Below are 26302 nucleotides of genomic sequence, written 5' to 3'. Positions count from 1 at the left end.
TGCTGCAGTCCTGGTGGCCGCTGAGGAGGGGCAGGTGGGATTCCCTAACTCGGGCTGTTGCTTTCCTGCTTCCTTCCTCAAGGCACCCCGCTCTGATGTGAGGGGGGCAGGGGAGGAGGAGGGAGGGGAAGGGGTGCACTGCAAGGCTTGCAGAGGAGCACTGCAGTTGAGTGAAGCATTTGGAAGTCCTACTGTGAAACTGTGGAGAAGGGTGTGCCAGGTCGCAGGTTGGCACCGGGTGACCAGGAGAATGGCCAGCTGCCCCTCCCTGGCGAGCACCCTAAGCTCTGGCCTCTCTGTGCCACAAACCCCGAATCCCCAGGTCACTCCTCTGGGCCACCAGCCGTGCCCGCCCCCAGGCTTCTCAGGCTCTCTGCCCCGTCAGCCCAGCCCACTGCTGTTGCAGGTGCTACCTGCCAATAACCTTTTGCACCCCTAACTCTGCTTCACTTCTGGAGAACTCAAGACCAGCACCAATCATCACTACCCCAAAGTGGCCACTACCTGCCTATGCCGGCCACCTCCCTCGGTAGATTCGTCTTTAGACACGTCCCAGGGCATCCAGTGAGGCCCTGATGTCTGCCCCCTCTACCTCCAAACTGCTCTTCCTGCCTCCAGCCTGTCCTGTCCTGCAGGAGCCCAGATCAAACTCAAGTCCTCCCATGGCTGCCCCCAGCTTACAGGACAAGGACTTTCCTCGGCCTAAATCGGGCCTCTGCTTCCCCACCTCTAGCTTCCCTCAGTTGCCTTCCCTAGGGCTGGCCCGAGGGCGGCTTCCAAGTCCACTGTATCCACTCCCATCTCTGCTGTGACTGCATGCGACCCTCTGTCCAGATGCCCTTGACCCTGCTCCCAAGGCCTCTACCCCACCAGGGCACTCTCCATCCAACATGCACCTGGTCTCCGCAGAGTATCGGGAGTGACTGCCTGCTCCTCCCAACTCAGTTGGAGCGCCTTCAAAGTCAGGGTGCCTGCCCAGCTCTCCCCTTCTCTCCTGGCAGTCTGCCTGGTGCAGCTGGGAAGCACTTCACGAGTGGCTCCCATGCTGGACACTGGTCTCCCCTGCTGTTCACGGTGAGGGTCTTGTCATGGACACAGATGCCACTGGACCCTGATGGCCTTCCCTTGGCGGGTGGCATCCCTCCAGGCCGCTGTGGGCAAGTATGGCAGGCAGGCTGCTTCTGGAACGCTCTCTAAAGATGAAGCCATGACTTCAGAGAGCAGCTGCTGGGGCGAAGCACCAGAACATTCAGCATTGGCTTGTTGACACTCAGATACTTGGGAGCCGGTGGCACTTCCTCAGTCTATTGCCACACCCATGGCTGAGGGCCAGGGCCGCCTGCAGTAAGGCAGTTGCTCTGTCTTGTCCCCCAGAGGCTCTCCTGCTGGCCAGTGTCCCAACTACTTAATGGAAACAGGACAAGAAGATCTGGGATGGGTCGCTTGTACCCTGCTCCCCCCAGCCCCAGCCTCTCCAACACTTCTCATGGATGCACCCTGTCCTGCTCTACAGGGCAGCCTTGCACATTTCTGCTCTTACTAGGCTCTGGAAACCCCGTCTCCCAGCCCTGCCCCTCAGCCCCAAGCGTTGGGAGGGGTCCTGCCAGTCTCTGGTGGCTTTAGTGTCCACTCTTGCCCCTTTGCTCTGTCCTGGATGAGTGTCTCCATTTGAGTCATTTGAGTTGACAGCAAATCCCTGAGCTTTTTGCAAAAAACTCACCAGATGTCAGAGTTCCTCAATCTGAATAATGGTGGCATGTCAAGGATAGAAGACTGTCTGCCGAGGGGCAAGGCACCATCCAGCACTTCACACACGGGACATCTGGGGTTCCTGCCAAGGGCCTCCTGGGGCCCCGCACAGCCCCGTACTCTGCTCCTCCCCCAGGCTAATCGGAAATGCCGTCGGAGGTGTGCGTGGCAGCCACAATGTGCACGAGAGGGGGGGCTGGGGTGGAAAAAGAATGGCCTCTCCCTGGTGCCACTCCTACCTTCCACCTTACTCTCCACCCGCAGCCTCCAGTCGACCAGAAGCCCATCTCAGAAAACAACTGACTCGATTGTCCATGGCTGTCAGCCGTCCGTCAGTCCAGCCTTCCGGCACTGTCGGTGTTCGGAAAGGGGGGCTGAGGTAGAGGCCCCCGAGCCACAGTGCTTGGGTGCCAGTCCTAATCTGGCCACTTTCTGGCCCTGACTGCGTGATGCTCAAGCCCTCTGGAATTTGGTTTCTTCATCTGACAACGGGGGTGATATTAAAACTTACCCCACAGATTGTCCTGAGGGTACAATTTCAGGAGTCTCATGCCGGCTCCTGTCACCAGTGTTCAATTACGGTCGACCAGCATGAGGCTGGGTGTTTTGCTCTCTAGAAGAAGCACCTCCGGGATTAGAAGGGGCTTCCTAGACACACAGAGTGCCACCAGGAAGGCTGTGCCACCAAACAGGGTGCTGTCCAGCACTGCTCACCCTTTCCAGGGAGTTTCTTTCATGCCAGTCTTGAGAAGAAGTTGCCACATGTGTGGGTTGGCTCCCCTGGGACTTCCCCAAGGTGTTCCAGAGAACCAGACCCAGCCAGGCTGGCCTGCCACGTGACCACCATGCCCGCCTGGCCACTGGTTCAAGACCTTGGCTTCATCCCCTAAACACAACCCCTTCCCCCCGCCTGCTCCACGGGGACCTGTACCTTTGTCTCCCAGGTGCAGCAAGACAGGAAGCGCCCGTCTGCTGTGAGCCAGTGAACAGCAGGCAGGAGGTGGGTTTCGGCCAAGCCCTGCGCACAGTGGGGATGCAGCTCATGTTTGGTGGTGAGAGCCGCGGCAAAGCCAAGCAGGGCTCGCCTCCTCGCCCCTCTCCTTACCCTTCGTCCCCATGTCACTGTGGCTCAGCACAGACCAAGCAGGTGGAACACCTGACCCTGCACATGACAAGCCTCTCTAGGGACTCCTGTTCTGAGGAAGCTCTGCGCCACTCGGGCCTCTTGCTGTGAAGGGCACACCCTTTGCAAAGCAGAAGGTGACATTTGTCTGATGCACATGTAGAAGTCTTTTGATGTTTTATTTTCCAAAAAGGCTCCCCACCAGTGCCTTGGGGAAACCCAGAGCCGAGCAACAAAAGGCAAACCTGCTCATCAGAAAGTACGGTTCCTGTTTGTGCTGGGTTTGGCCACTTCTGGAGGTGGGTGCCTGAGGCAAGGGGAAGGCAATGGATGGTGAGTGCACCTTGAGGGAAGAGGGGCCACACAAGGCTGGTGGCATGCGGCCTCGGCGCATGCTGGCTGGAGGACGGAGCACTTGGGCGGCCACTGTGAGATCACCTGGTCTCCTTGGCTCAGGCTGGGCGAGTGAGCAAACACTGGGGTCAGCATTGTTTCCAAAAGCTGTCTCAGTCCACACTGCTCCTAGAGGGAATCGTTGACCCTAAAAATCCCCCCCTTCCCCAGCCTCCATCTAGTTTTCTTAAACAGGCCTCTGTACAAAAGATCCCACACAAAAAGTCTCCTAAATAAAGTCAACACCACACTCAATTAGAATATCCACGGCCTGCACTTTCAGTCACCTGCTAAAATAGCTCTTTTGACACCAACTCTAATGAACTGAACTAGAAGCTTCAGGAACCACTAACTCTTTATGACCAGCAGTTTGCATAGAGCTCTGTGGCCCAAATGACCCCAACTGCAGATGTTCAGACATGTGCTGGAAATCCTCCCCCAATGGAAAGAGACACAGAGCACTTGTAACCTTTAGTCAGATGCCTGTTAAGGTGGTTAAGCCTAAACTGCAAAACAGACACTAATTTTGATACTAGCTGAAATAATTATGCCCAGTCACAGTCACGGGTCTCCAGCAGGAGTAGGGGAACAAGAGAGCAAAGCGTCTAGATCTCTGTGGGTGATGAAACAGGGCCGGTGTGCTACCCGATTCCAAGTACGTGACAGCCCCAGCCTGAGGCCCAGGAGCCCCCTGGATCCTAAGAAGGGATGGGCCTGCTCAGGCCTCCAGGACCAGGCAGAGGCAGCTTTTTATTCTCGTTTCTCCCTTGCTCTGGGCAATAAAAAGGGAAGGGAAGAGGAACTTCCCTCCGAAGTCTTGGTGATTTCTGGTTAAATACATATATAAACACAGCGTGTTGAAAGAACATTCTTGATAAAATTATTAATAACTCGAGTCAGGATGGGAGGAGTCGTCTATGGGATCACAGGGTTTGGCAGGGTTCCCCATTTCTGTGACTAGAGGCGGGTCTGCACAGCAGCCTGTATGACCAACTCAGCTCTGACGTTTTCCTGGGAGCCCAGGTACCTGAGCCCCTTGATGTTGCAGACAGGACCCCCCTGAGGGTTAAGAATTTCTCTAAAACAAAATCTAAAAATGATAAACAGCTGTTCATGCACACCGATCACTAGATTCACAGGCTGCCTGTGTGTGTGAGTGACGTGCTCTGGAAGCTGCAAGTGGGCTTCCCTGCTGAGGCGGAAACTGGAGAACCGGAACCCGAAACATTTAAAAAGCCGCTAGTGGGAACCACCCTCGTGGAAGAGAAAAATGCTGTTGAGGGTTGTGCGGACAAGCAAAGCTAATGAAGCTATTCTGAAAAACGGGATTTAAGTCAAAGAATCACTAGGGGCAGAGAGAGTATATCAACAGGGTGGTCTGCCTGGCACCCAGGAAAGGCAAGTGCAGGTCAGAATGCCCCCGCCCGGGCTCTCGGCTCCCTGCCCAGGCCCACAGGACAAGGCCTAGTGACTAACCTGGCCTCCAAAAAATCTTTTTTTATACTTTAAAAGATGTTTCATTCCTTTAATTTCAGATTTATTCACACATAACTGACATAACATTGTGTAAGTTCAAGGTGTACAATATGTCGATTTCCAAAAATCTTGATGAGAGACGGCTTGGCTAGGGGATAAGTTAGTCTCCATAAAGCTAATGTTTTATCTTTCGCAATAAATTAAGAAGTTGGACATCTGAATTCTACATTAACTGTCGCGAGTCTGGTTCTGGGGAGTCTGTTCTGGTGCATGGACAGGCTTGAACACCTGGTCGAAAAGCTGGGCCACACCCAGGGACGAGCACCAGGGAGGCCCAGCCATCCCTCTGACTGACCCGGGCATGGCAGTGACCTCGGCATGGCAGGACCTGCACAGCACTAGCGCAGTGCAGAAGCCGTGTGAACCTGGCCCAAAGCCCTGGGAGGGGTCAAGCCCCAGAGAGCGCCAGGCCACTGGCCCTCACTTCTGTGCCACGGTCGGCACCACAGAGTGCTTTCTTCTCTCTTCCCACCTTCCTCAAGCAGCCTCCATGGCGCCTCTTCATCTCCACACCTGACCCTGTTCAGGGTGCCACCTTCTATCACCTGGAGGGCTCTGCCTGGCCACCTGGTGGACACGCCCATTCTCCACCCACCCACCAGAGGCACCTGCTTGCCTGGCACCTTCAGCAGCCACTCCTGTCCTCGTGCCCCATCTGCAGGGTGACACCCATGCTGCCACGAGGCTCCAAACTAGGGAATGGGAGCTGCAGGAAGCTGGCAGGCACCTGACCTCTGAGCCTGGTGGGCTCCTGGGCTGGTGGAAGGAGTGAAACAGTTGCTGTAGAGCAGGGAGTAAGCAAAGGGCTGACAGTAACAGCTTGGCTGAGCAGCCTTTGCTGTGTCTGCACCATTCGCCAGGCTGCCCACGTGCCACAGCTGCGTTCTCTGTGCCACTGGCCTCTGCCTGGACTCCCCTTCTCCCATTCTGCCCAGCTAATTTCAGCATGTATGCTTCAGGTCTCACACGAGGTATCACTCTGAGATGAATTCCTGAGCACCCTACCCACCCCCCAAACGAATGGAGTTTCTCCATTCCGTGTCCCACACATGGCACTGGGAGTACCTCTCTAGTCCTCACGACCTGCTCTGTAACGTCCAGTCTTCCGAACTGCCAGCCACCAAGTAGTTCTGAGAATCAGGAGTCTCTGTGCATCTGGCAGGTATGCAGTGAGTACAGTGAACCAGCGAACACCTGAGTGGAGTGGAGGTGAGTGCAGTGAGGGAGCAGACACCTGAGTGGAGTGGAGGTGAGTGCAGTGAGCGAGCAGACACCTGAGTGGAGTGGAGGTGAGTGCAGTGAGGGAGCAGACACCTGAGTGGAGTGGAGGTGAGTGCAGTGAGGGAGCAGACACCTGAGTGGAGTGGAGGTGAGTGCAGTGAGGAAACAGACACCTGAGTGGAGTGGAGGTGAGTGCAGTGAGGAAACAGACACCTGAATGGAGTGGAGGTGAGTGCAGTGAGGAAACAGACACCTGAGTGGAGTGGAGGTGAGTGCAGTGAGGAAACAGACACCTGAGTGGAGTGGAGGTGAGTGCAGTGAGGAAACAGACACCTGAGTGGAGTGGAGGTGAGTGCAGTGAGGAAACAGACACCTGAGTGGAGTGGAGGTGAGTGCAGTGAGGAAACAGACACCTGAATGGAGTGGAGGTGAGTGCAGTGAGGGAGCAGACACCTGAATGGAGTGGAGGTGAGTGCAGTGAGGGAGCAGACACCTGAGTGGAGTGGAGGTGAGTGCAGTGAGGAAGCAGACACCTGAATGGAGTGGAGGTGAGTGCAGTGAGGGAGCAGACACCTGAGTGGAGTGGAGGTGAGTGCAGTGAGGGAGCAGACACCTGAGTGGAGTGGAGGTGAGTGCAGTGAGCGAGCAGACACCTGAGTGGAGTGGAGGTGAGTGCAGTGAGGGAGCAGACACCTGAATGGAGTGGAGGTGAGTGCAGTGAGCGAGCAGACACCTGAATGGAGTGGAGGTGAGTGCAGTGAGGGAGCAGACACCTGAGTGGAGTGGAGGTGAGTGCAGTGAGGGAGCAGACACCTGAGTGGAGTGGAGGTGAGTGCAGTGAGGGAGCAGACACCTGAGTGGAGTGGAGGTGAGTGCAGTGAGGGAACAGACACCTGAATGGAGTGGAGGTGAGTGCAGTGAGGGAGCAGACACCTGAATGGAGTGGAGGTGAGTGCAGTGAGCGAGCAGACACCTGAATGGAGTGGAGGTGAGTGCAGTGAGCGAGCAGACACCTGAGTGGAGTGGAGGTGAGTGCAGTGAGGGAGCAGACACCTGAGTGGAGTGGAGGTGAGTGCAGTGAGGGAGCAGACACCTGAATGGAGTGGAGGTGAGTGCAGTGAGCGAGCAGACACCTGAATGGAGTGGAGGTGATTGCAGTGAGCGAGCAGACACCTGAATGGAGTGGAGGTGAGTGCAGTGAGCGAGCAGACACCTGAGTGGAGTGGAGGTGAGTGCAGGTGGCCCAGCTGTCTTCACTGGAGGCCATGATTCTGAGTTGCAGGCTAGAAAGGATCCATGTGCAAAAGTCAGTCACAGAAAAAACAGCCTAGAAAACTTGCCAGGCCTGGACCAACTCATCTGGAGCGCCCAGGCCCAGGCAGCAGGAGGTTGCTGCTTGCATCTTAAGTGTCACCTGAACACCTGGTCTGGTCACAGCCCGAGAAGGGGCCTCTTCTGCCTCTGACATCTAAGCACAGTTGACACTACCTTAACGGGAGTGAGCATAAACATATATACCACAAACTAACCATGCCATGGCATCTCACCACCAGGGGCTGCCAGAGCAGCCCACACAGCTCCCAGCCACCCAGTTCCCTGCCAGGAGCTTCCTGGCAATGGAAGCAGAAACTTGGAACCTATGGCAAGCCTGCCCCTTTTAGTCCAGGGTCCACAGTCACCTGCCTGTAGTTCAGGCCACAGCCTCCCAGGCCCACTCCGGATTTAGACAAGGAAAATGTAGGAAGTCTACTTAAACTGCTCTGAGCCAGTGTGCGGCTTTTCACATTAGAAGATGAGATGGGATCCGAGAAGCTGTGTTCAGCAGCGTGTGGCAGTGCTCCTGGCCCAGGCCAGTCACATGGGAATTGAGGTCACTCCAGGCTGCCGGACACTCAGTTCCCATGCTGTGCAGCCAGCGCACAGCTCAGTCTCCAAACTTCTTCTTGCTCACATGGACGACTGACTTTTCTCCCAGGGAGAAATTAATTCATGTTTCCTAATGTCTGCTGCCCCTCCCCCCCCGGAAAACAGCTCTAAAATAAAGCCAGCATCACTGCTGGGGGAGCAGACCCCGAACCTGCTTTGTGACCCTCCCGGGCAGAAAGGCATGTTGCCCACGCCTCCGCTAAGGAAGGATGCTCTGCACACGGAGCTAATGTGGCTAAGCTGCCTTTTATTAACAAAAATGTGTAGCTGTTGGTAAATGCCACCATGGAGAACACGAACCAGGATAAGACACCAAGAGGTATGCCAGCTGAGAGGTTGGAGCAGCGTTTACGGGGCACAGCTGCCATGAGCAGCAGTCAGGATGACAACAGCAACTGCGGCCTTGCGGCAGGACCCCGAGGCTGCCACACAGGCACTAAGGTCACCGTAATTAAGGCAGAAACATGTCCTCTTGCTACAGAGCATCCTTGGTGCTCAGCAGGTAACAACACGATCACACAGGTGCTCAGTTTAAAACAACAGACAAGCTCACAAATCAGTTCTGGACACTTAAAATAAACTCTGGGTTGCTTTTCTTTTGGCAGCACCAGACTAAACTCCGTGGCTTTGCTTTATCTCAGGCTTCAGGGACCTTACAGTCTTCTGAGAAAGGCCCAGTACTTCAGGACTCCTGGGGTGGCTGTGGAGAAAGAATATCGCTGGCAACAGAGGTTAAAGCAACACTTCAATTCCTACAGGAGTATATTGCGATGTTCACAAGTGTACACATAGTTCACATTCAAGCTGACATCCTAAATACTTTTCTGGTTAACACATTTATACGTCTTTTTGGTTTAAGGGAATAGTGTACTTTACAGGCGAACTGTTTCATCTGCATGTGGGTAAGTCTGTGGCCACATTTCTGTTCCCACTGTGTATCTGGGGCCTGTGCAAGTATGGGGTCAGGAGATGTCCTTCTCCGGAACCCCCTAACATGTGACCCACCCTCTAATGCATGGGAAACCGCTCCTGTTACTCAGGGGCCCTTTGTGTGGTCGAATCAGAGAAACAGAGAGCAGCACCTCTGCAGGGAGAGGGAGGATAGGTTTCTATCCCATGGCTCTGCCATAGCCCATCGGGACCAGTAGAAGGCCAGGGGCACAGAACCGTTGCAGATGCAGGTACTTGGCCACCAGCTGGCCTCAGCCTGAATATGGAATTTTACCCACCAGAAAGCATTATTGGAGCCCAAATCAGAAACTTTAAATAGCTCAATGATACGGGCCCTCTCCCCTTTGGCTTCAAAAGTAGTCACGACCAAACATTTTCAACTACAAGGCAGAGTTGATTGGAACCACGAAAAACACCTTTTCAAAAAACATTTAATGAGGTAGCTGAGATCAAATATCAAATCCACAGCATACACAAGGTGCTTAATAACTGCATTTTTAAATGCATTTTTAAATGCAAACTGCTACAGTGTCTAGTAAGTGCTTTCTTCCCAATACCTACAGGTGCATGCAAGCCTCTGGAGGAGGTCCCTTGCAGAGTGAGACAGCAGTAGCCAGGAGTAAGAGAAGCTGGACTGGAAGTGAAAGGCAGGGCATGCTGGGCACATGGCTGAATTAGTAGTGCTGCCATGGGACTAAAATGCAGTGGGTGCTACAGGGAACAAACACAATGTAGAACTTGGGGACACAATGGGCTGCAAGGGGACCTGACTTGAAGCAGCAGGAGCCCAGGACTGGTGCACCATCAGTAAGTCTAGGCGATGCTCAGAGCACCGTCCGCCACACCGTCCAAGGCCCCAGAGCCACCCTCAGACGGAGTCTGGCCTCCTGCTGCCCTGCCATGGCCCTGTGTTCTGGGGCACCTGTGTTCAGCCACCTGGCCCCTGGTTCTCCGTGGGCTCACAGGCACAGGCTCTGGCTGAGCAGTGTTGCAGGTGCCGACATGAAAGCCTCATCCACAGCGCTTGACGGGGGAAAGGTGGCAACAGCAGTCCTGGCAGTGTGGACTGTGACAGCCACACTGCTCTCACACCCACACACGCAGACGCACACGCACACACACACGCAGACGCACACACACACGCAGATGCGCACACACACACGCAGATGCACACGCAGACACAACACATGCACACACTCACACGTGCACACACGCACACACACAGACACACGCACACAGACACAGCACAATGACCCGCACAGAGGCGTGCGGCGGTGTGGGCAGTGGGCAGTGGGCAGCCTCCAGACAGTGCAGCAAGTTTTGGGGGACAGAGTAGAGGGACCTGAGGCAGGGCTGGGGGAGGTCCTGGGTAAGAGCCTGGGTCCACCTTCTTCGCCACCCTCCCTTCCTGTCCTCCGAGGCGAGGTGGCACCCAGCACACAAGGCGCCTGGCAGAAAGGTGGGCACTGGGTTGCAGCGTTAGGTCTCTGTAGTATAGTTGCTGTAGGCCAGAGGAGGCAGAGCCTGAAAGCTGCTCCCCCTCCAGGCGCCGGGCAGGGCCTCCGTGCTCCCGTGCTCTTTATATTTACCCAGAATGTTCCTGGCTTCTTCTGCATCCCTCAAAGGGCTCTCTCCATACTCCTCCTTCAGCCACTGCCGGTACTGGAGTTGAAAGAAAGCAAATGTCACACACACACACCTGCATGCATGTAGGTTGACGCATTACATACAAACTGGGAAGTAAATGGGATGGGGGGGTCACGGCTCTGTGGTTGGCTAGCCAGGGTCAAGCAAGAGAAGTCCCTGCTTCTCTAGGGTTTTGACCGGAGGACACAAAAGCCAGCCAAGCCGAGAACACGGCACTTGACCCAGAGGGAAAACGGAGCTCACATGGGGCTTAGAAGATGGTAGGGGGTGATCGGCTGGGGCCAGGGCTGGTGAACTAGGAACCAGGGAGGACTTCAGTGTATGGTGCAGCCCTTGGCCCAGCTGTCCTCTGTGGGCCTGTCCAGCGTTCACCTCCATGCTTCTAGGGGTGCATGAAAAGACTGCAGCACCTTCCTGGGTCCTGCTGCCTACACCATGAGTCCCCGGAGCATGGTTACCTGATGGACTTCATGCTTCTCAAACTCCTGGAGCTGCCTCTGGAAGCCCAGGTTGGGGTTGGCACAGGACCGCCCTGCACGCACGGTGTGCAGGGCATCCTCCCAGCCAAAGTCCGTGACGGTCATGATGTACGCAATCACCAGAGTCACACTCCTGGAGACACCGGCCAGGCTGCAGGGCCAAAGAGAACCCACGAGGGAGGGGAAGATTAGGGTCCACAGTCTTTTCCGATCCATTTGGAGGAAGGAACTCTGTGGACCTGATTTTAGAGTCTTCCTGCCTTGGATTGTGAGTGGGCAGCAAGCTTGTTACTTGGAAATCACTCAGAACACACAAGCTCCTCCTCCCTCTTACACCAGAACCTCAGGCATTCTCATCTGTATTAGCCTCAGTTTTACAGACTTCCTGCTGGCTCTGGCTCTGGCCATTCAGTGCTACGATTTGCTATCACTCCTGAGCTCGTCTTTAGATAGTTCCCATTTCCCCAGACAGATAAAATTACTAAACACATCCACACTGAAGGAACTTGAGGGGTCTGGCATCCAGGCAAGAAGTCCATTTATAACCTGCAGCACTGTAGAAGGCTTTACATTTTTAAAATATCTGACTTTCAGGGATATGGGAGGGCTACATCTATAACTTGAAAACCTATTAAATACAGAGCCTTACCCGATACCTTGTGTCCTTTGGATACAACCAGGCCGAACACCTAGAGCACACGCACACAGGCTCTGACACAACCAGTCAGAGCACCCGGAGCACATGCACACATGCTGACACAACCAGAGCACCGGAGCACATGTACACGTGCTCTGACACTACCGGGCAGAGCATCACCGAGCACACTCACACACGCTCTGACACCACCCAGCAGCGCTCCTGAACACATAAACACGTCCTGAAATTCAGCCAAGGCGTAGCTCTGCGGGCAGCAAGGGTTACGTGTCTCTGGCAGGCTGAGTAAGGGGACCGATTTTAAATGCATATGCAAATTCAGGTGGTCAAGGCAGGGCTATGCTGTGTCAGACTTGGAGCGTCGTAGCAACGGTTTAGGATGGGGAAGTTTAGCACGTTTCTCATTTTGAGAAAAGCCTCTCTTCAGATTTGCACAACTGTATGAAATAGAAATTCCTAGAATATCAGACCTACAGATAGTTAAATATAAATAACAACAGTTTGGTAATGATGCTAATAAACCACTTTGAAGTGATGGCTCTCCCTAAGGCTTTATCCTAGAACTAATGTGAACTTTGAAGAACTACATCCCCTCTTGAGTGGAACCCTTGAGCCCTAGGAGCCCAGGTAGAGGAAGCTCAACCTGTCTTTATATGGCTCTAACCACACCCCCAAAGTGCTTTAGAGCAAATGGAAATGATGCTGTGAAACCCACTATTTATATTTATAACATATCCCACTCTTTTAAAAGGTAAAATAAATGACCACACTATTTCAAGAACTTTATAAAACTGTAGAACACCCTTTTTAAGCAATCAAATGATCTAGTGTCCCTGCTGCCCCATTAGGGGTTCCTGGTCCTTAGAACAAATGACAATTTCCATGAGTGACCCTCTGGATACCATGCAATGGATCCCCTGCAACCACCAGGCCTGCGCCCAACTCAGCGCGACACTCCTGAAGACACCATTTTGTGTTTCCAGAGCACTTCACTGGGGACTCAAGACTGCTGGTCAGCATCAGGCCTGGTCAAGGGCAGGGAGGGGCCTGTAGGCTGCGCTCTGATGGCCAAGTGCTGGCTCCACACCTGGCTGCTGCCCCCTACGCAGGCAAGTTATGCTATCGGAATGAAGACTAGAGGAAATAAAATGAGAGCCGACACTCTGCGGCTCACCGAGTGCCAGGCTTGGCATGTGCTGCCTTGGCTCCACGTGGTCTGACACCTTCCTCTGCAGCATGTACACGTATGCATGTACACATACATGTATCCACATCCACAGAGAGCACAGCTGACTCCAGGTGGAGAGGTGTATGTAACTGTTTAATTCTCAGTCTATTCAGACAGATCCTTTCAAAGCAAACACATGCAAAGCCCCAGTCTACACGGAGGAAGCAGTCTCTCTGGTGCTACAGTAACCCAGCTTTGCCCACACGCGCAGTCATGGCCCTGCAGGAGGAAGCGCTCCAAGGCACCGAGGCCCAGGCGTGACTCGAGCCTGCAGTATATGCCCTTGGTGGGGGCTGCTCTGGCAGACAGCAGAGGTGTGCCAAGAAGGGTCCTGCTGTCCAGGCACCTGACAGCCCACAGAAGTCCTACTGCAAAGATGGGAATCCTAAGTGAAAATGAAGTTTTAGGACTTTTTCCACAAAAGCCAATGGTGTCTAACAAACAGGAGGGTCAGGTGGGGTATGTGCTTGAGGTTCTGAGACTGGAGAAAACATTAGGAGGTAAGATAATTAACCACACACAGTAAAGCCCTGAGGAGAGACCCAGCTGAGCAAGCAGCTGAGCTGCTAGCAGGCAAGAGGCATACGTACCAGTGGACAAGACAGCCCTCTCCCCGGAGGCGACACTCGTGAATGAATTTAATACTCTCCTTGAAATGTCTTGTCCTGAGGGGAAAAAAAAGAGAGAAGTGACATACGTCTGTTCAACACATGACGAAAGATAAGTCCACCTGAGGTTTGTGAGAAAGGTCTTCCTGGCCACACTGTGGGGTGGAGCTGCCTCCACATCGGCACAGCAGAGGCCTGGGGGGACTGAGGCCTGAGGGGGCTGAGGCCTAGGAGGACTGAGGCCTGGGGGGGCTGAGGCCTGGGAGGACTGAGGCCTGGGGGTGCTGAGGCCTGGGAGGACTGAGGCCTGGGAGGACTGCGGCATGGGGGCCTGAGGCCTGGGGGGGTTGAGGCCTGGGAGCGCAGAGGCCTGGGAGGCTGCCCACCTCTGGGCTGCTCGGAGTTTCTCTGCTACCCCTGACCAGTGGTCAGTCTGGCCCTGATACTCAGCACCACACCAGCAACCCCACAGCCACTCTGATGAGGAAGGTGTCCATGTCACGCAGGCTCCCCAAGTCCTAAAAGCTGGTTTCCTTCTGACCATCTGAAAAACCAGGAAGTCTTCCACACGGGCCTCCTCAACGAGGGCAGGTCCTGTATGCGTGGAAGAGAAGAGTTGCGTGGAAATGACAACTGCAGCTCCAACGCCGACCCGCTCAGCATCTTGGTCTGAGGGGCCTTGGAAAGCCCTTGGCTCCCTTCACCTCAGCAGTAAAGTGGGATAGTGTCTTACATGCCGAAATGCTTTAGAGACTCTACAGTCCTTGATGGCAACGGACCATGATCCCTACTTCTGTGCCTTCATGTTGCCGTTGCCCTTTCTCCTGCCACTCCTCAGCTGTGTGCAGCAGCTCCACTTGGGCTCTGGGAGGCTCAGTGGGTTAGGTGCATTCACTCCAAGGGCACCGACAGGGTTAAATGCTTTACAGTGACCTCTACCTTTGAATGGCTCATAAAGCAGCAAAACCCCTAGCGCTGCCCATGGACTGAATTCATCGCCCTGCAAGCTCTGACTGAGTGCCTGCTACTCACCAGGGACTCTGCTGGGCTGCAGCAGACTCGGAGATGAGCAGCCACACACGAGGTCGCCTGTCTCAGGAGGGTGACAGGGCAAGTGCATTTAGTAGGGTCTGGAAACCCAGCTGCGGCACCATGAGTGCAGCCAGGCACTGACTGCAGAGGAAGCTCTATGAACTAGTGCAGGTGCCCAGATGATGAGGACAGGTGGGCAGTGCAAGAGCATGCATTCAGGCCCATACCTTTCAGCAAACACAAGCGCGATGTTGCCACCCGAGGAAAGTCCTAGGGCCCAAGTCAAAGGCTCCAGGTTCTCACCTGATCACCAGAGCTGTGCAAGGCATGCTTCTGTTAAATTTCCAGGGACGAATGCTCACAGGTGTAAATCTGCAAAGTGACTCAGGGCATTGCAACTCTACTCCAAAGATCAGCTTGGTGCAAAGCGGGCAAGGAAAGATTCCTGTCAGAATCTTGACATCAAGTGTTGGTACTGAGAGTCCTCAGAGCGGGTATGGAGTCATGACGCTGAGTGGAGGGGGTGTGGGCATGGGCTGACGGGACCGCAGGATCCCAGCCCGAAGCCAGGCACTGCAGGCAGGCGAGGGCTTGGTGCTCAGTTTTCCCAGCCATGGAGAACGGGCAGCGAACCCTCTGGTTCTGCAGGTGGTGGAACATCTTTGGCTGCACTGACCTGACCTGGGCAGCAAAGTGCACAGTCTCAGAACCCCCTTTTCCCTCCAGTTCTGGTCAGAGAAGTGGAGGGAGAACTTGTAGTGGGGACTTCGGGGAAGGTCTCCCCCTCTTAATGAAAGGAAAGTGATCTCTGCGCCAGGTTTCCTGCCCAGGCACTGGATGTAAGAATGTGCTTAGAACTGCATCAAACGCCTGGGACCACAAGGGACGGCTCTCGCGGCGGAAAGGCAGCAAGAGGGACAGGCGGGCACCAGGGTGCTCCTGCCCAGGCCTGGGAGCATCCACCTTCAGGCTTCTTGGTCCAGGAGTTAAGTAAATAAATGTCTTCATAACTTAAAAGTCTGCAGTTGGCTCTGTGGCTTACACAGTGCGCTAGTTCTTCCCTGGAGGTAACTGCATATGGCAGAGAGGCCAGGCGGAGGCAGGTCTGACTAGATCCGGCCCGGACGCGCAGCCCAGGCCCCAGGCCCACCCGACTGGAGGCCAGCGGCTGAGGGTGCAGTGGGAGCACATGTCTGTCACCAAGCCGGCCAGAGGGGGCATCCAGGGGAGCCGGAGAAACCCTCCAGGCTGCAGCCTGAGCTCCCGCCTGTCCTCTGTGGAGAGCTGCATCTGAGACAGGACGGGCGGGGAGAACAAAGCCACCAGAAAGAGAAGAGCACACCGAAGAATAAAGGACAACGGTCTAAGTAAGTGCACAGATCACATCGCCTCGCCTCGGAGCACTGCACGGCCGTCCAGTCACACCATTAACAGTGCTCCGCCCGGCAGGCAGGCCTTGCTGTCTGGGGACATGGTCGGTGTGGTGGCCATCACCAAGACCTTGCAAAGATTATAAGCAAATCCTTTTACTGAAACTTCGGAGCGGGAGCACCTTCTTATGTCTGGTTTTTACACCTGTGTGTCCCAAACTACAAGCACAATGGAACCTGGGTCTTAAATATCGTGGGGTGCACCTGGGTTCAAGCATCGGCCTGGTCACATCGCAGAGTAAGTGTGTGTGGGGTGTGGGGGTGGTCACAGGGCAAATCTAAGCTTGGGCGAGCCCAGAGACAGGGCGTGAAGTAGCTGAGGGGCCGAGGACATGCCCCTACTCTGCACCCACCAGACCCCTGCTTCTCCAGCTCTGAGGGCATCTAGTGCAAGTGCAGGGCGAGCCCACGATGGCTCCTGTGCACCCTGCAGAGCCTAGGGCACACGGCCCAGGAGCAAAATGATGCCAACCAAGGGCCACTTGGAGCCCTGCCATGAAACTGGCTCATAACACACTGGGCACGAAGCCAGGCAGGCAGGCATTCCTAGAAATGCCTTTTCCAAGAAAAGCCAGAGGCAGGCGTGCTCACTGTTGGAAGTGGGGTTATTTCCAGGGAAGCCAATGACATAAGCCCAAGCCCTGGCCACTAAACTCCCTCCTCCACAGTGGGAAATACCCACAACTCTGGTCCTGATATTGCTCAACCCTCCGACGTGAAGCAGAAGCACAGCCTGAGGCACCACTGGACCACAAGCTATTTCCATAAGCACAGGTTCCCCATTCCTGCTCCTCACTGTACCTTTGCTTCCATGCAAAGACCCGTGGGAGACATTCTCTCCTAGGCAAGACAGCTGCTGGTCCAGTGGGAAAGCACAGCCTGCATGTGCTCCACACTCGCCCAACAATCTTGCTGCTGCTGCTAACCAGGGGCAACATCTGGGCCACATGTGCTCCACACTCACCCAACAACCCTGCTGCTGCTGCTGCTTCTAACCAGGGGCAATACCTGGGCCACATGTGCTCCATACTCACCCAATAGTGCCTGCTGCTGCTGCTAACCAGAGGGAACACCTGGGCCACGTGTGCTCCACTCACCCAATAGTGCCTGCTGCTGCTGCTGACAACCAGAGGAAACCCATGGGGCAGGCAGGGGGGCACTTCAGCCAAGATGTCCCCCATGGGGCTCAGCAAACCACTCTGCAGCTGAGTGGTTCTCACCCCACCAGAAGCAGCAGGAAGGAACATTCCACACCCCTAGACACTGGCAGGGCTTTTCCATCAGTGTCCGGCAAAAGCACACAAAACCACCCACATTTATATTAGCAATTCCCCAACTTCTATATCTCCTATACTGTCAACGTTTTAAAAAATGGGGGAATGTATATACCATATTTTTCTTTTTTTTTTTTTAAAATATATCTTTATTGATTTCAGAGAGAGGAAAGGAGAGGGAGAGATAGAAACATCAATGATGAGAGAGTCACTGATCGAGCCCGCAACACGGGCATGTGCCCTGACCGGGAATCGAACCCAGATCACCTGGATCCTAGGTCGACACTCAACCACTGAGCGACGCCCGGCTGGGCATATTTTTCTCCTTTTAAAATGATTTTTTTTATTTTAAGTTTCAGGTATACATTACAATTTGACATCTGTATACACTACAAAGTGGTCACGCCCAAAGAATCTAGTTACCATCTATGACCATATAACTGACCACCCTTCCCCCCCTTCACCCATCCCCCACCCCATTCCCATCTGTAACCACCAATCTGTTCTCTGTGTCTATGAGTTTGTTCTGGTTTAATTTTTTCATTTTGTTTTTTAGATTCCAAATCATGTAGTATTTGTCTTTCTCTGTCTGACTTATTTCACTCAGCACATTACCCTCTAAGTCTAGCCATGTTGTTACAGATGGCAAGATTTCATTCTTTTTTATGGCTAAGTCATATTCCATTATATATAAATGCCATGTATTCTTTACCTACTCATCTATTGCAAATAATGCTGCAATAAATATAGGGGTGCAGATATCTTTTTGAATTAGTGTTTTCATATTCTTTGAATAAATACCCAGAAGTGGAATTGCTGGTCATAAGGTAGTGTTATTCTTAATTTTTTCAGAAACCTCTACACTGTTTTCCATAATGGTTGTACTAACTTACAATCCCACCAACAGTGTACAAGTGTTCCCTTTCTTCCACAACCTCCCCAGCATTCGTTACTGTCTTGTTGATAATAGCCATTCTAATAGGTGTGAGGTGATATCTTACTGTGGTTTTGATTTGCATTTCCCTAATAATTAGTGATGTTGAGCATCTCTTCATACGTCTGTTGGACATTTGTATGTCCTCCTTGGAAAGCTGTCTATTCAGATCCTCTGACCATTTTTAAATCAGGTTGTTTGTACCTTACTTTTTCATTCTGGAAGATAAGGTTACTTTAAAAACAAACTATTTTTAAAAACAAACACACAAAACAAAACAGACAGCCTCTGTACCATCTAGTACAAAATCACTTCACCAAGAATAGTTCGACACTACAGACACTAGGAAGACAGTCTAAGACTAAACAATAGTTCAAGCTAAATATGGTGAGCCTTATGAAAAAGATGCCACACATACTTCCCACATATGCCTCATTTCTATAGTCTGCGAAGTCCTTAGGAGCTATGTGTGAGCAGGTGTGTATATGTTCTCCCGTGTGCATGCACACATGTGCATATGTTTGGAAGGGCTACCAAGGGCCACATAGGTCTGATCTTGCAAAACTGATTTTTAAATAATGAAAATTAAGAAAAATGTAAATAAGAGAGAGTACAGAGGATATCAGCTGAACTAAAGAAAAATACACAAAAAGAGACGTAGAATAAGGTCAGAAAGTTTTGCTGAATTTTTAAATATGAGATCTCTGTACTGCTAATGCCTATTCTGCTAACAGAAACCTCAAGTAATTCAGAGACCTGCTGGATTCTCCACCCCGCAGACGTCACAAAGGCTCTAGGGTCACAAGGCAATGCTGCCGACTCCACAGCACTTGACAGGAGGAGAAAATGAAAAACCAGAGTTACCCCCTTAATGATGTCTACATACAAAGTGCCAATTTAATGAACATTAAAATAAGAACGAAGCCCTAGCCGGTTTGGCTTAGAGGTTGGAGTGTCAGCCTGCAGACTGAAGGGTCACGGGTTCGATTCTGGTCAAGGGCATGCGCCTCGTTTGCAAGCTCGGTCCCTGGCCCCGGATGTCAGGGTGGGTGCAGGAGGCAACCAATCAATGTGTCTCTCTCACACTGATGCTTCTCTCTCTCTCCCCCTTCCACTCTTTCTGCAAAGCCATGGGAAAAATACCCTCAGATGAGATTAAAAAGAAAGAGTGAACAAAACAGGCCACCACGCATCCAGCCACTCTCTCAAAGAGCATCAACATTCCTCACTCCAATACACAGCAAACATAATCTTATTTCTGGAGATGCTTAGTGTTCGTAAAGAACACATTTACTTATCTCACCTAACATAAAAACTGTGTGAGAGAGTTATTTTATAGTGAGAGAAATAAGGTTAAAATAGCTTGCCTAAGAAAGCACAGAGAGAAAGCAAAGGCAAGTACTTCCAAAGCCTTAACTCACCCACCCACCTCCAACGGCCGCCTGGAGAACACACAGTATGTGCACTTGGTATAAGCTCCAGGATGTCTCCAATTGTGACCAGTCATGCAGAACAGGCAGCCTGGATCTGGCGGTTATTATGAGGATGAGAACTTGAACTTTCATGTGTCTTGACTTCGCAAGGCAAGGTGGTTGGGGAAACAGCTAAAATCTTAATGTGTTAATGTTATCTCAAACCAGGTTTCTGCATGTCAAAGCCCTGGAAGACATAGGGAATCTGTGAGCACTGAGGCAAAGACAGAACAGTGACCTTTCTGGGCAGTGGGTTTGCAGCAATTGAATCCCAGGTGACAGCAATTAGTCTCAAAAGGTCACAATCCTCTAACTAATTAAGCACATTAGCTAGAATTCCTGTGGGTCTAGAAATTTGTGGGTAAAGAGTCAGGTTATAGCCCGGCCAGTCGTGGCTGAGCATCAACCTAGGATCCAGGAGATGGCAGTTCGAAGTTCGATTCCCAGTCAGGGCACATGCCTGGGTTGTGGGCTTAATCCCCAGTTGGGGGCGTGCAGGAAGCAGCCGATCAATGATGACTCTACTCTCTCATCATTGATGTTTCTCTCTCCCTCCCTCCCGTTCCCTCCCTCTCTCTGAAATCAATTAAGATATATTTTAAAAAAAAGTTTTAATTATATCCAAAGTTGGAAATAATTTTAAAAATCTATAAGTTTAAAACAATAAACAATACAGTTTTCTAGAATTTATTTTGTCATTAAATATAGGAACTCTTGCCCTGGTCGGTGTGGCTCAACTGGTTGAGAAATCATCCCATGTAATAGGTTGCCACTTTGATTCCTGGTCCAGGGCACATGCCCAGGTTGTGGGTTCGATCCCCAGGTGGGGTGAATACAGGAGTCAATGGATCGATGTTTCTCACATTGATGTTTCTCCCTCTCTCCCTTCCTCTCTCTCTAAAAACAATAAAAAAATATTTAAAAATCTTACCAGTCTTGGCCATTAGCCATTATTATTATTATAATATCCTCTACAGAAAAGAAAAAAAAATAGGAACTCTCAGGCATCAGAATTACAAGGGGCTGGATTACAGAACTACCAGCTCTAATTGGGTTACCCAGAGAACATTTTCCAAGGGAGGGACGTGACACCTCTCGCTTTTGTTCGCAAGAGCATAAGAGTATTTTGTCTCCTGATCACCCACACTGGTTGACGATACAGATATGAAGGTCCACTTCAGTCTTCATATGTTCCTAATACTTACAGGCCACAGGAAATGAGGCAGGTCACATCGATTGAGTTGCATGTTCGGCCTGCAACATTAAGTTAGCAGTCTGATTGTATTATGAAAGCATGCTCCATGAGATGCGGTCCAATAAAATGTAACAGGTAAAGAGAAAAGCTACCTTCTAGGCTGTCTCAGCATACAAAGTGCACCCACAGTTCAACTTAACTCCACAATCTTCACCTAACTTCAGTAGTGCAAGAAATACTTACAGAATCATGGACACTGACATGCCCCAAGCCTTACTTATGCATAAGCTTTGCTATTACTAAGGATTTAAAAAGAAAAGTTTCCCCAAAGAGTCACAGGAATGCCTGTGTGCACAACTCCCAACAGCAGGGCACCCGTTTCGCTGCCTTTTGATGAGCTATGGTCTTGACCTCCATTTCCACCTGAAACAGAGGGGCTTTTCTAAGACTTCACTCCGAACAGCAGCAACGGTGCCTTCTCTGCACAGGTCTATCATCAGCCCCAACCATGGAATCCCCCCCGGAAACTCGCACCCCACACTACACACTGCACTTCCACCCAGATGGAAGCAGAGGGTTAAAGGCAAACCACACCTTGTAACAACACCCTTGTACATATCTGGGGCGCACGAGAACTAATTCAAATCTTATGGGTTAGTCCTCTGGCCCAAGGTAACTATGACTGGGCTGATGCTGCCAGAAGCAGCTGCACCCTCCTGTCACCTGGTCTCTCCACACAAGCACACCCTCCAAGTAAATGAAGCAGGCTTCCTGAACCCCAAAACTTATTTTCAACTGCCTTTTCTGTAACTCCCAAGCCATGGAAATACACTCTTATTTTCAAAAGTGCTTCGAGTTCACGGAAACATTTTCACATACATGATCTGACTCCAAAAATCCTAATGGTAGTCCCTTTCAGATGAATGAACTGACTCTCCCATGGCAGATGGAATGGGCTTTAAACTTGAGATGTCTAATTCTAGGTCCACTGCTTCCTTGTCTACACAGCCCAGGAACACTCACTGCTCCACCTCCATGTGGTGAGTAAGGTCACGGTCCTGGAAAGCCCAGCACTGGGCGTCTGCTATGCTGAGAGCCCTGGGGGCAGTGCAAGTGCAGGTGGTCACTTGCCCTGACAACAAGTGCCCAGAATGTGTGACAGCTTGATTCTTCCAAGGAGTCAGCTGGCCAATCAGGTACTGACAAATTCACCAGTATGTCAGAACCTCAGTTTGAGATAAGAGCAAAGCAACTGTTCTAAAAATAGCCACCATAACACAGGCAGAAGACTGCTGTGGCCTTCAGAGAAAGGCAGTGCTCACTTCCTTCCGTACACACATGCCCTCCAAACCACTTCTGTTTCTTGACACGACTCGTAACCACGGAAGTTCTCTAAAGCTTCTTCCCCTCCTTCCAGACTTAAGCTACTACTGTTTTCCTAGTGATCTTAGTAAAATCCTTCCTCCACCCATCTTAAAGAATGACTTTTCCTGGGAAATATGGAGTCACTTTGAAAACATGAGCCCTGGATAGAACATATTTGCCCTACTTCCAACCTGCCCCTGCCCTCTCCTGGTTTAAGTCTATACCACCTGTGCCCTGACCTAGCCCTCTCACCCTTCCTTCCCCACACCAGTCCATCTGACTCTAGCCCCTTTTGTTTTTTTTGGTCAAATAGGTAGATCGCACAAAATTATTGCATAACCTATGATTTCTCTTCTCTGCAGCAGTGAAAAGTCAAGGTTGGCTAATAGTCCAATTTGATAACTTTCCGAGGATGGATACTCGGGATCCCACATGTAAGATTCCGTGGTCTACGCTTCTGGTGTGTAGGATTTGCAGGCAACAGAACGTGGGAAGCATGAGGAATGTATCCCAACAAGCCTACAGACTCCCAAATTCACAGCCACCACCAAACCTTTTAACTTCCCTGATAAAAAGCAGTAACATGTAATTCTAAGAGGGTCAGCACAAGGCCAGCCTGAGAGGCAGAGGCTGGGGCCTGTGGGTGCAGTGAATGGCGAAGTACTTTATTCCTGCCCCCAGCCTCTCAAGTCCATGCTTCAGCAAAACTTTAATCCATGTCATGGCCTTTCTGGGTCATTTTTGGAAACTGAAGAGTATGAATGTTAGAGCCATAACTGCTGTTGGTCTCCAGAGACCTGTCCCCCATTCTGTCAAAGCCTAATCTTATGGTCTCCATGCGAGTGCTTGCTGGAAAAGATAGCAATGGCACATTTCTCTTTATAGGGACAAAGTGGTGTCAAAGATGTATAAGCTGTGAAGAGAGAGAGGGCTGGACTTTCCTAAACCAGAAAGATCCATCACTCGATTCAGACTTTACAAGTACATTGAAGCACAGAGTGGCCACTAGCCACATGTGGTAAGAGTACTTGAAATGAAGTTGGTGCGACTGAGACGCACTGCTGGCGTAAAGAAAGCCTGCCTGGTGCTGAAGACTTAGCATAAAGAAAGGATGTAAGGTATCTCATGAAAAAAAAATTAAGCACCTGGTTGAAATGACAGCATTTTGAATATATTGGGGTAAATAAAACATATTACTAAAATTATTGTCATCTACTTCTTTTTTACTTTTTTAATGTGCCTCCCAGCAAATTTAAAATTACAGGTGTGACCTGCATTGTGCTCAGTCTATTTCAGGTGGACAGAGCTGCTAGACAAAACCTACCAGGGTCTGCTTCTAGAGAAAGGATGGACATGCTAACGGTTTGGTATGAGGTCTTCTTTTTAAAAACCAGACTCTTTTCTAGACCTCCCGTCAGTGAGTGTTGTACAGAGAGACCGGCAACAGCAGCCCGCCTCCAGCTCCAGGCTGCCAACTTGGCAGGCAGGCAGCACACACCAGCGCAGGCCTTAGTCCCTCCGGTGAGGCAGAGGCTCTGCACAGCAGCAAGGGGCTCGGGGCTCCCACACTTCACGCTCCTTTAGTTATCTGACATCTTTACAGTCCTTTAATCATTTTTAATACCCCTCAATAATACAGAAAACACAACTTACAGGTTTTGAGATGGTGAATCCGCTGCTGGAATGCACAGGTATTTAACCCCCTGCAGGATGATAAAAAATAAATTAAAAAGATGATACCCAGTATAGAAAAATACTTAAAGGAACTATCCACTGAGGTCAACAAATAAAAAATAAAAAGGAGAAGTTTTTCACTCATCTTTTGTTGCCAAGGAACTGGGGGAACTCTCTAATTAACGCGCCTGGTTACGTTCCATGACTGTACAAATGTTCATGCTCTGGCTGGGAAGCGGCGTGTAGACCGGGGCATCAAAAAGCCAAACCACTGGGCACCTCCTTCCCGGTAAGTGGTACAAGTTCCAGACCTCTCCCCTTAGATGCCTGTTCACACGTCCACACTGTTGTCTATTCTATGCAGGACCCACTGTTAGTAAAAACCTTCACATGGTAACTAGAAGTGATAACATATGGTACAGTTCTATCAGATCTCAGTATGAGGGGATTCAGTTTCACTGATGCACCCGATAGGAGCTGTTACACACCATAAATAATGTGATTTATTTTGCTCCCTTTCCAGAAAAGTAAAAACTTATTTACAAAACTAATAGGTTTTTAAAAAGAATAAAAACAACCTTCATATAAAAAAACTATTAAAAAAATCTATAAAAATGTTTATGTAAATTCATGCTGCATAAAAATCAGGCTCACTTTCAGTTTTATTAAGAATCTGGTTGTTTCTTCTTCAAAGGGACTTAAAGTATAGTTTCAAATGTCTTCAGTGTCAAGTGAAAATACAAAGTCTAGACATCTCAGCAACCCTTGCAAAAGACTACAGCTGGATAAAGACTTAGCTGGACCACTGTGAGGCCCTCCTCTCCTGGTAGCCTGATCTCATGTAGTCTACGTATATAGGACACATCAGAAACTAAACAATAACCAACCGAAGGGAGCAAATGACAGACAGACATGTAGGACAGTGGTGTAGACAACCATAGGTCCCTCAACAGACAAAGTTATAAAATAAGGTCTTCTAGATTTTTGAAAATTTTGCAGTTGATCATTAAAATTTTACTATTAATTCCTGTCATTAGGAATATCTGCTAATGTAGTTTTGTAACAAACATCTAAATTTGTGGCTGCCCCAAACCCTGTCACAGCTCCATATTTTTTAATTCCCACCTGAGTATATGTTTCTTGATTTGAGAGAGAGAGAGAGATATCAACCAGTTCCCTCCCTTACACATCCTGACCAGGAATCAAACCAGCAATCTAGGTATGTACCCTGACTGGGAATCAAACCCACCAACTTTTTGGTGTACAGGACAACGCTCCAACCGACTGAGCCCCCGGCCAGGGCACAGCTCCACATTTTGATGCTCTCCCACATAGTGAACCCCACTTTCCCAATATAGAGTTCACACCAACGACACTTCTCAACCTCCTTTGCTATTAGGTTGCAGACTCAGGGCTGAGTCTCGTCCTCTGACACACTTACACCACACAGATTTGGAAATGGGACATGGGGAAGTAAGACAGGTACATAGCACCTGCCTGGCAGGTGCAGATGGCGGCAGAGGCACTGGCAGAGCTCACTGGCCAGTTGTATGATGTGGTCTGGAGGCTGTTCCCAGAACTTCAGCTGAAATCCTGTTTCTCCAGCCCCTCTGAGACCATCGCTCTTGACAAACCCCTTCCTGCTGAAATGGCTCAGAGTGAAATATGTTGTCTGCGATGAAGACACGAGTGATACAATTCCCCTTCCTGTCTCCCAGTGTTATGAGCAGCCAGAAAAAACCATTTCCCTACTTAGTTCCCACACATTTTTTCCAGCTCTGAGTCAATCACTACATCTCCCAGCCGAAGCTCCTTTGGTCTTGAAGATGTGCTTCCCTCTGCTTGTCTGGATGGAAATGCTTCACAGGAGCCACAGGCTTTAAAGCGCAAGGATAAGAGGGAAGGATCATCTGCTGGAAGAAGGCGGAGCTGCAGACTCTCCTGCATCGGGCCTGCTCCGCCCTCCAGGCCTCCCGGGCTCTGCCCTCATTCCCCACTGGGTGCTGCGCTTCCTGCAAGGACCCAAGCAGCTGCCTGAAGTTCCCAAGCCCCGCCCGACTCAGCCAGCAGAATGGAAAAGGAAAGTAGGCTGTAAAAGTCATTTCACTCCTTCCGTCCACAGAGGCCACTCAAGCTTGTTGTGTGGACCACACTGACCACTTCACACGTCTGTCACTGAAGTGACTTCTTTCTCTTACTCCTAAGTGAGACCTGGCCACAGACCAGGCCCAGAGGCTGTGGAGCGCTTCCTCCCAGCCTCTGCCCCAGCCTCTTGCAGAACCTCACTTCGGCTGGAAGGACTTCCAGGTTCCCGCCTTCCTTCCCTCACCGTGATCTTCAGTCCCGGAGTCTCCCCACGGAGGCGGACCCCTCACAGTGAAAATGCCTGCCCGCCACTCTTGCTGGTCTG

General features: G+C 51.1%; 1 protein-coding gene across 4 annotated transcripts in view; it reads right to left on the bottom strand.

The window, feature by feature from the left end:
- Positions 1-8184: 8184 nt before the first annotated feature.
- DUSP22 (dual specificity phosphatase 22) overlaps positions 8185-26302 on the bottom strand; it is a 54881-nt gene continuing 36763 nt past the window's right edge. For 2 of the 4 annotated variants that reach the window (XM_087820688.1, XM_087820690.1), the window contains 4 exons: positions 23872-23921; positions 13499-13573; positions 11005-11176; positions 10075-10561 (listed from right to left, as the gene is read on the bottom strand). In XM_087820688.1, coding sequence (XP_087676814.1) covers positions 10379-10561; positions 11005-11176; positions 13499-13573; positions 23872-23921 — 480 coding nt within the window. In that variant the 3' untranslated portion in view covers positions 10075-10378. Of the gene's footprint in view, positions 8649-10074; positions 10562-11004; positions 11177-13498; positions 13574-23871; positions 23922-26302 lie in introns of those variants that run through there. The other 2 variants (XM_087820689.1, XM_087820691.1) reach the window with 2 other exon arrangements.

This window comes from Miniopterus natalensis, chromosome 9, assembly GCF_054644295.1.
Source record: "Miniopterus natalensis isolate mMinNat1 chromosome 9, mMinNat1.hap1, whole genome shotgun sequence".
NCBI classification, from domain to species: domain Eukaryota; kingdom Metazoa; phylum Chordata; class Mammalia; order Chiroptera; family Miniopteridae; genus Miniopterus; species Miniopterus natalensis.
Note: the sequence above shows the minus strand (reverse complement) of the source record. Positions and strands in the feature narration are given on the sequence as shown.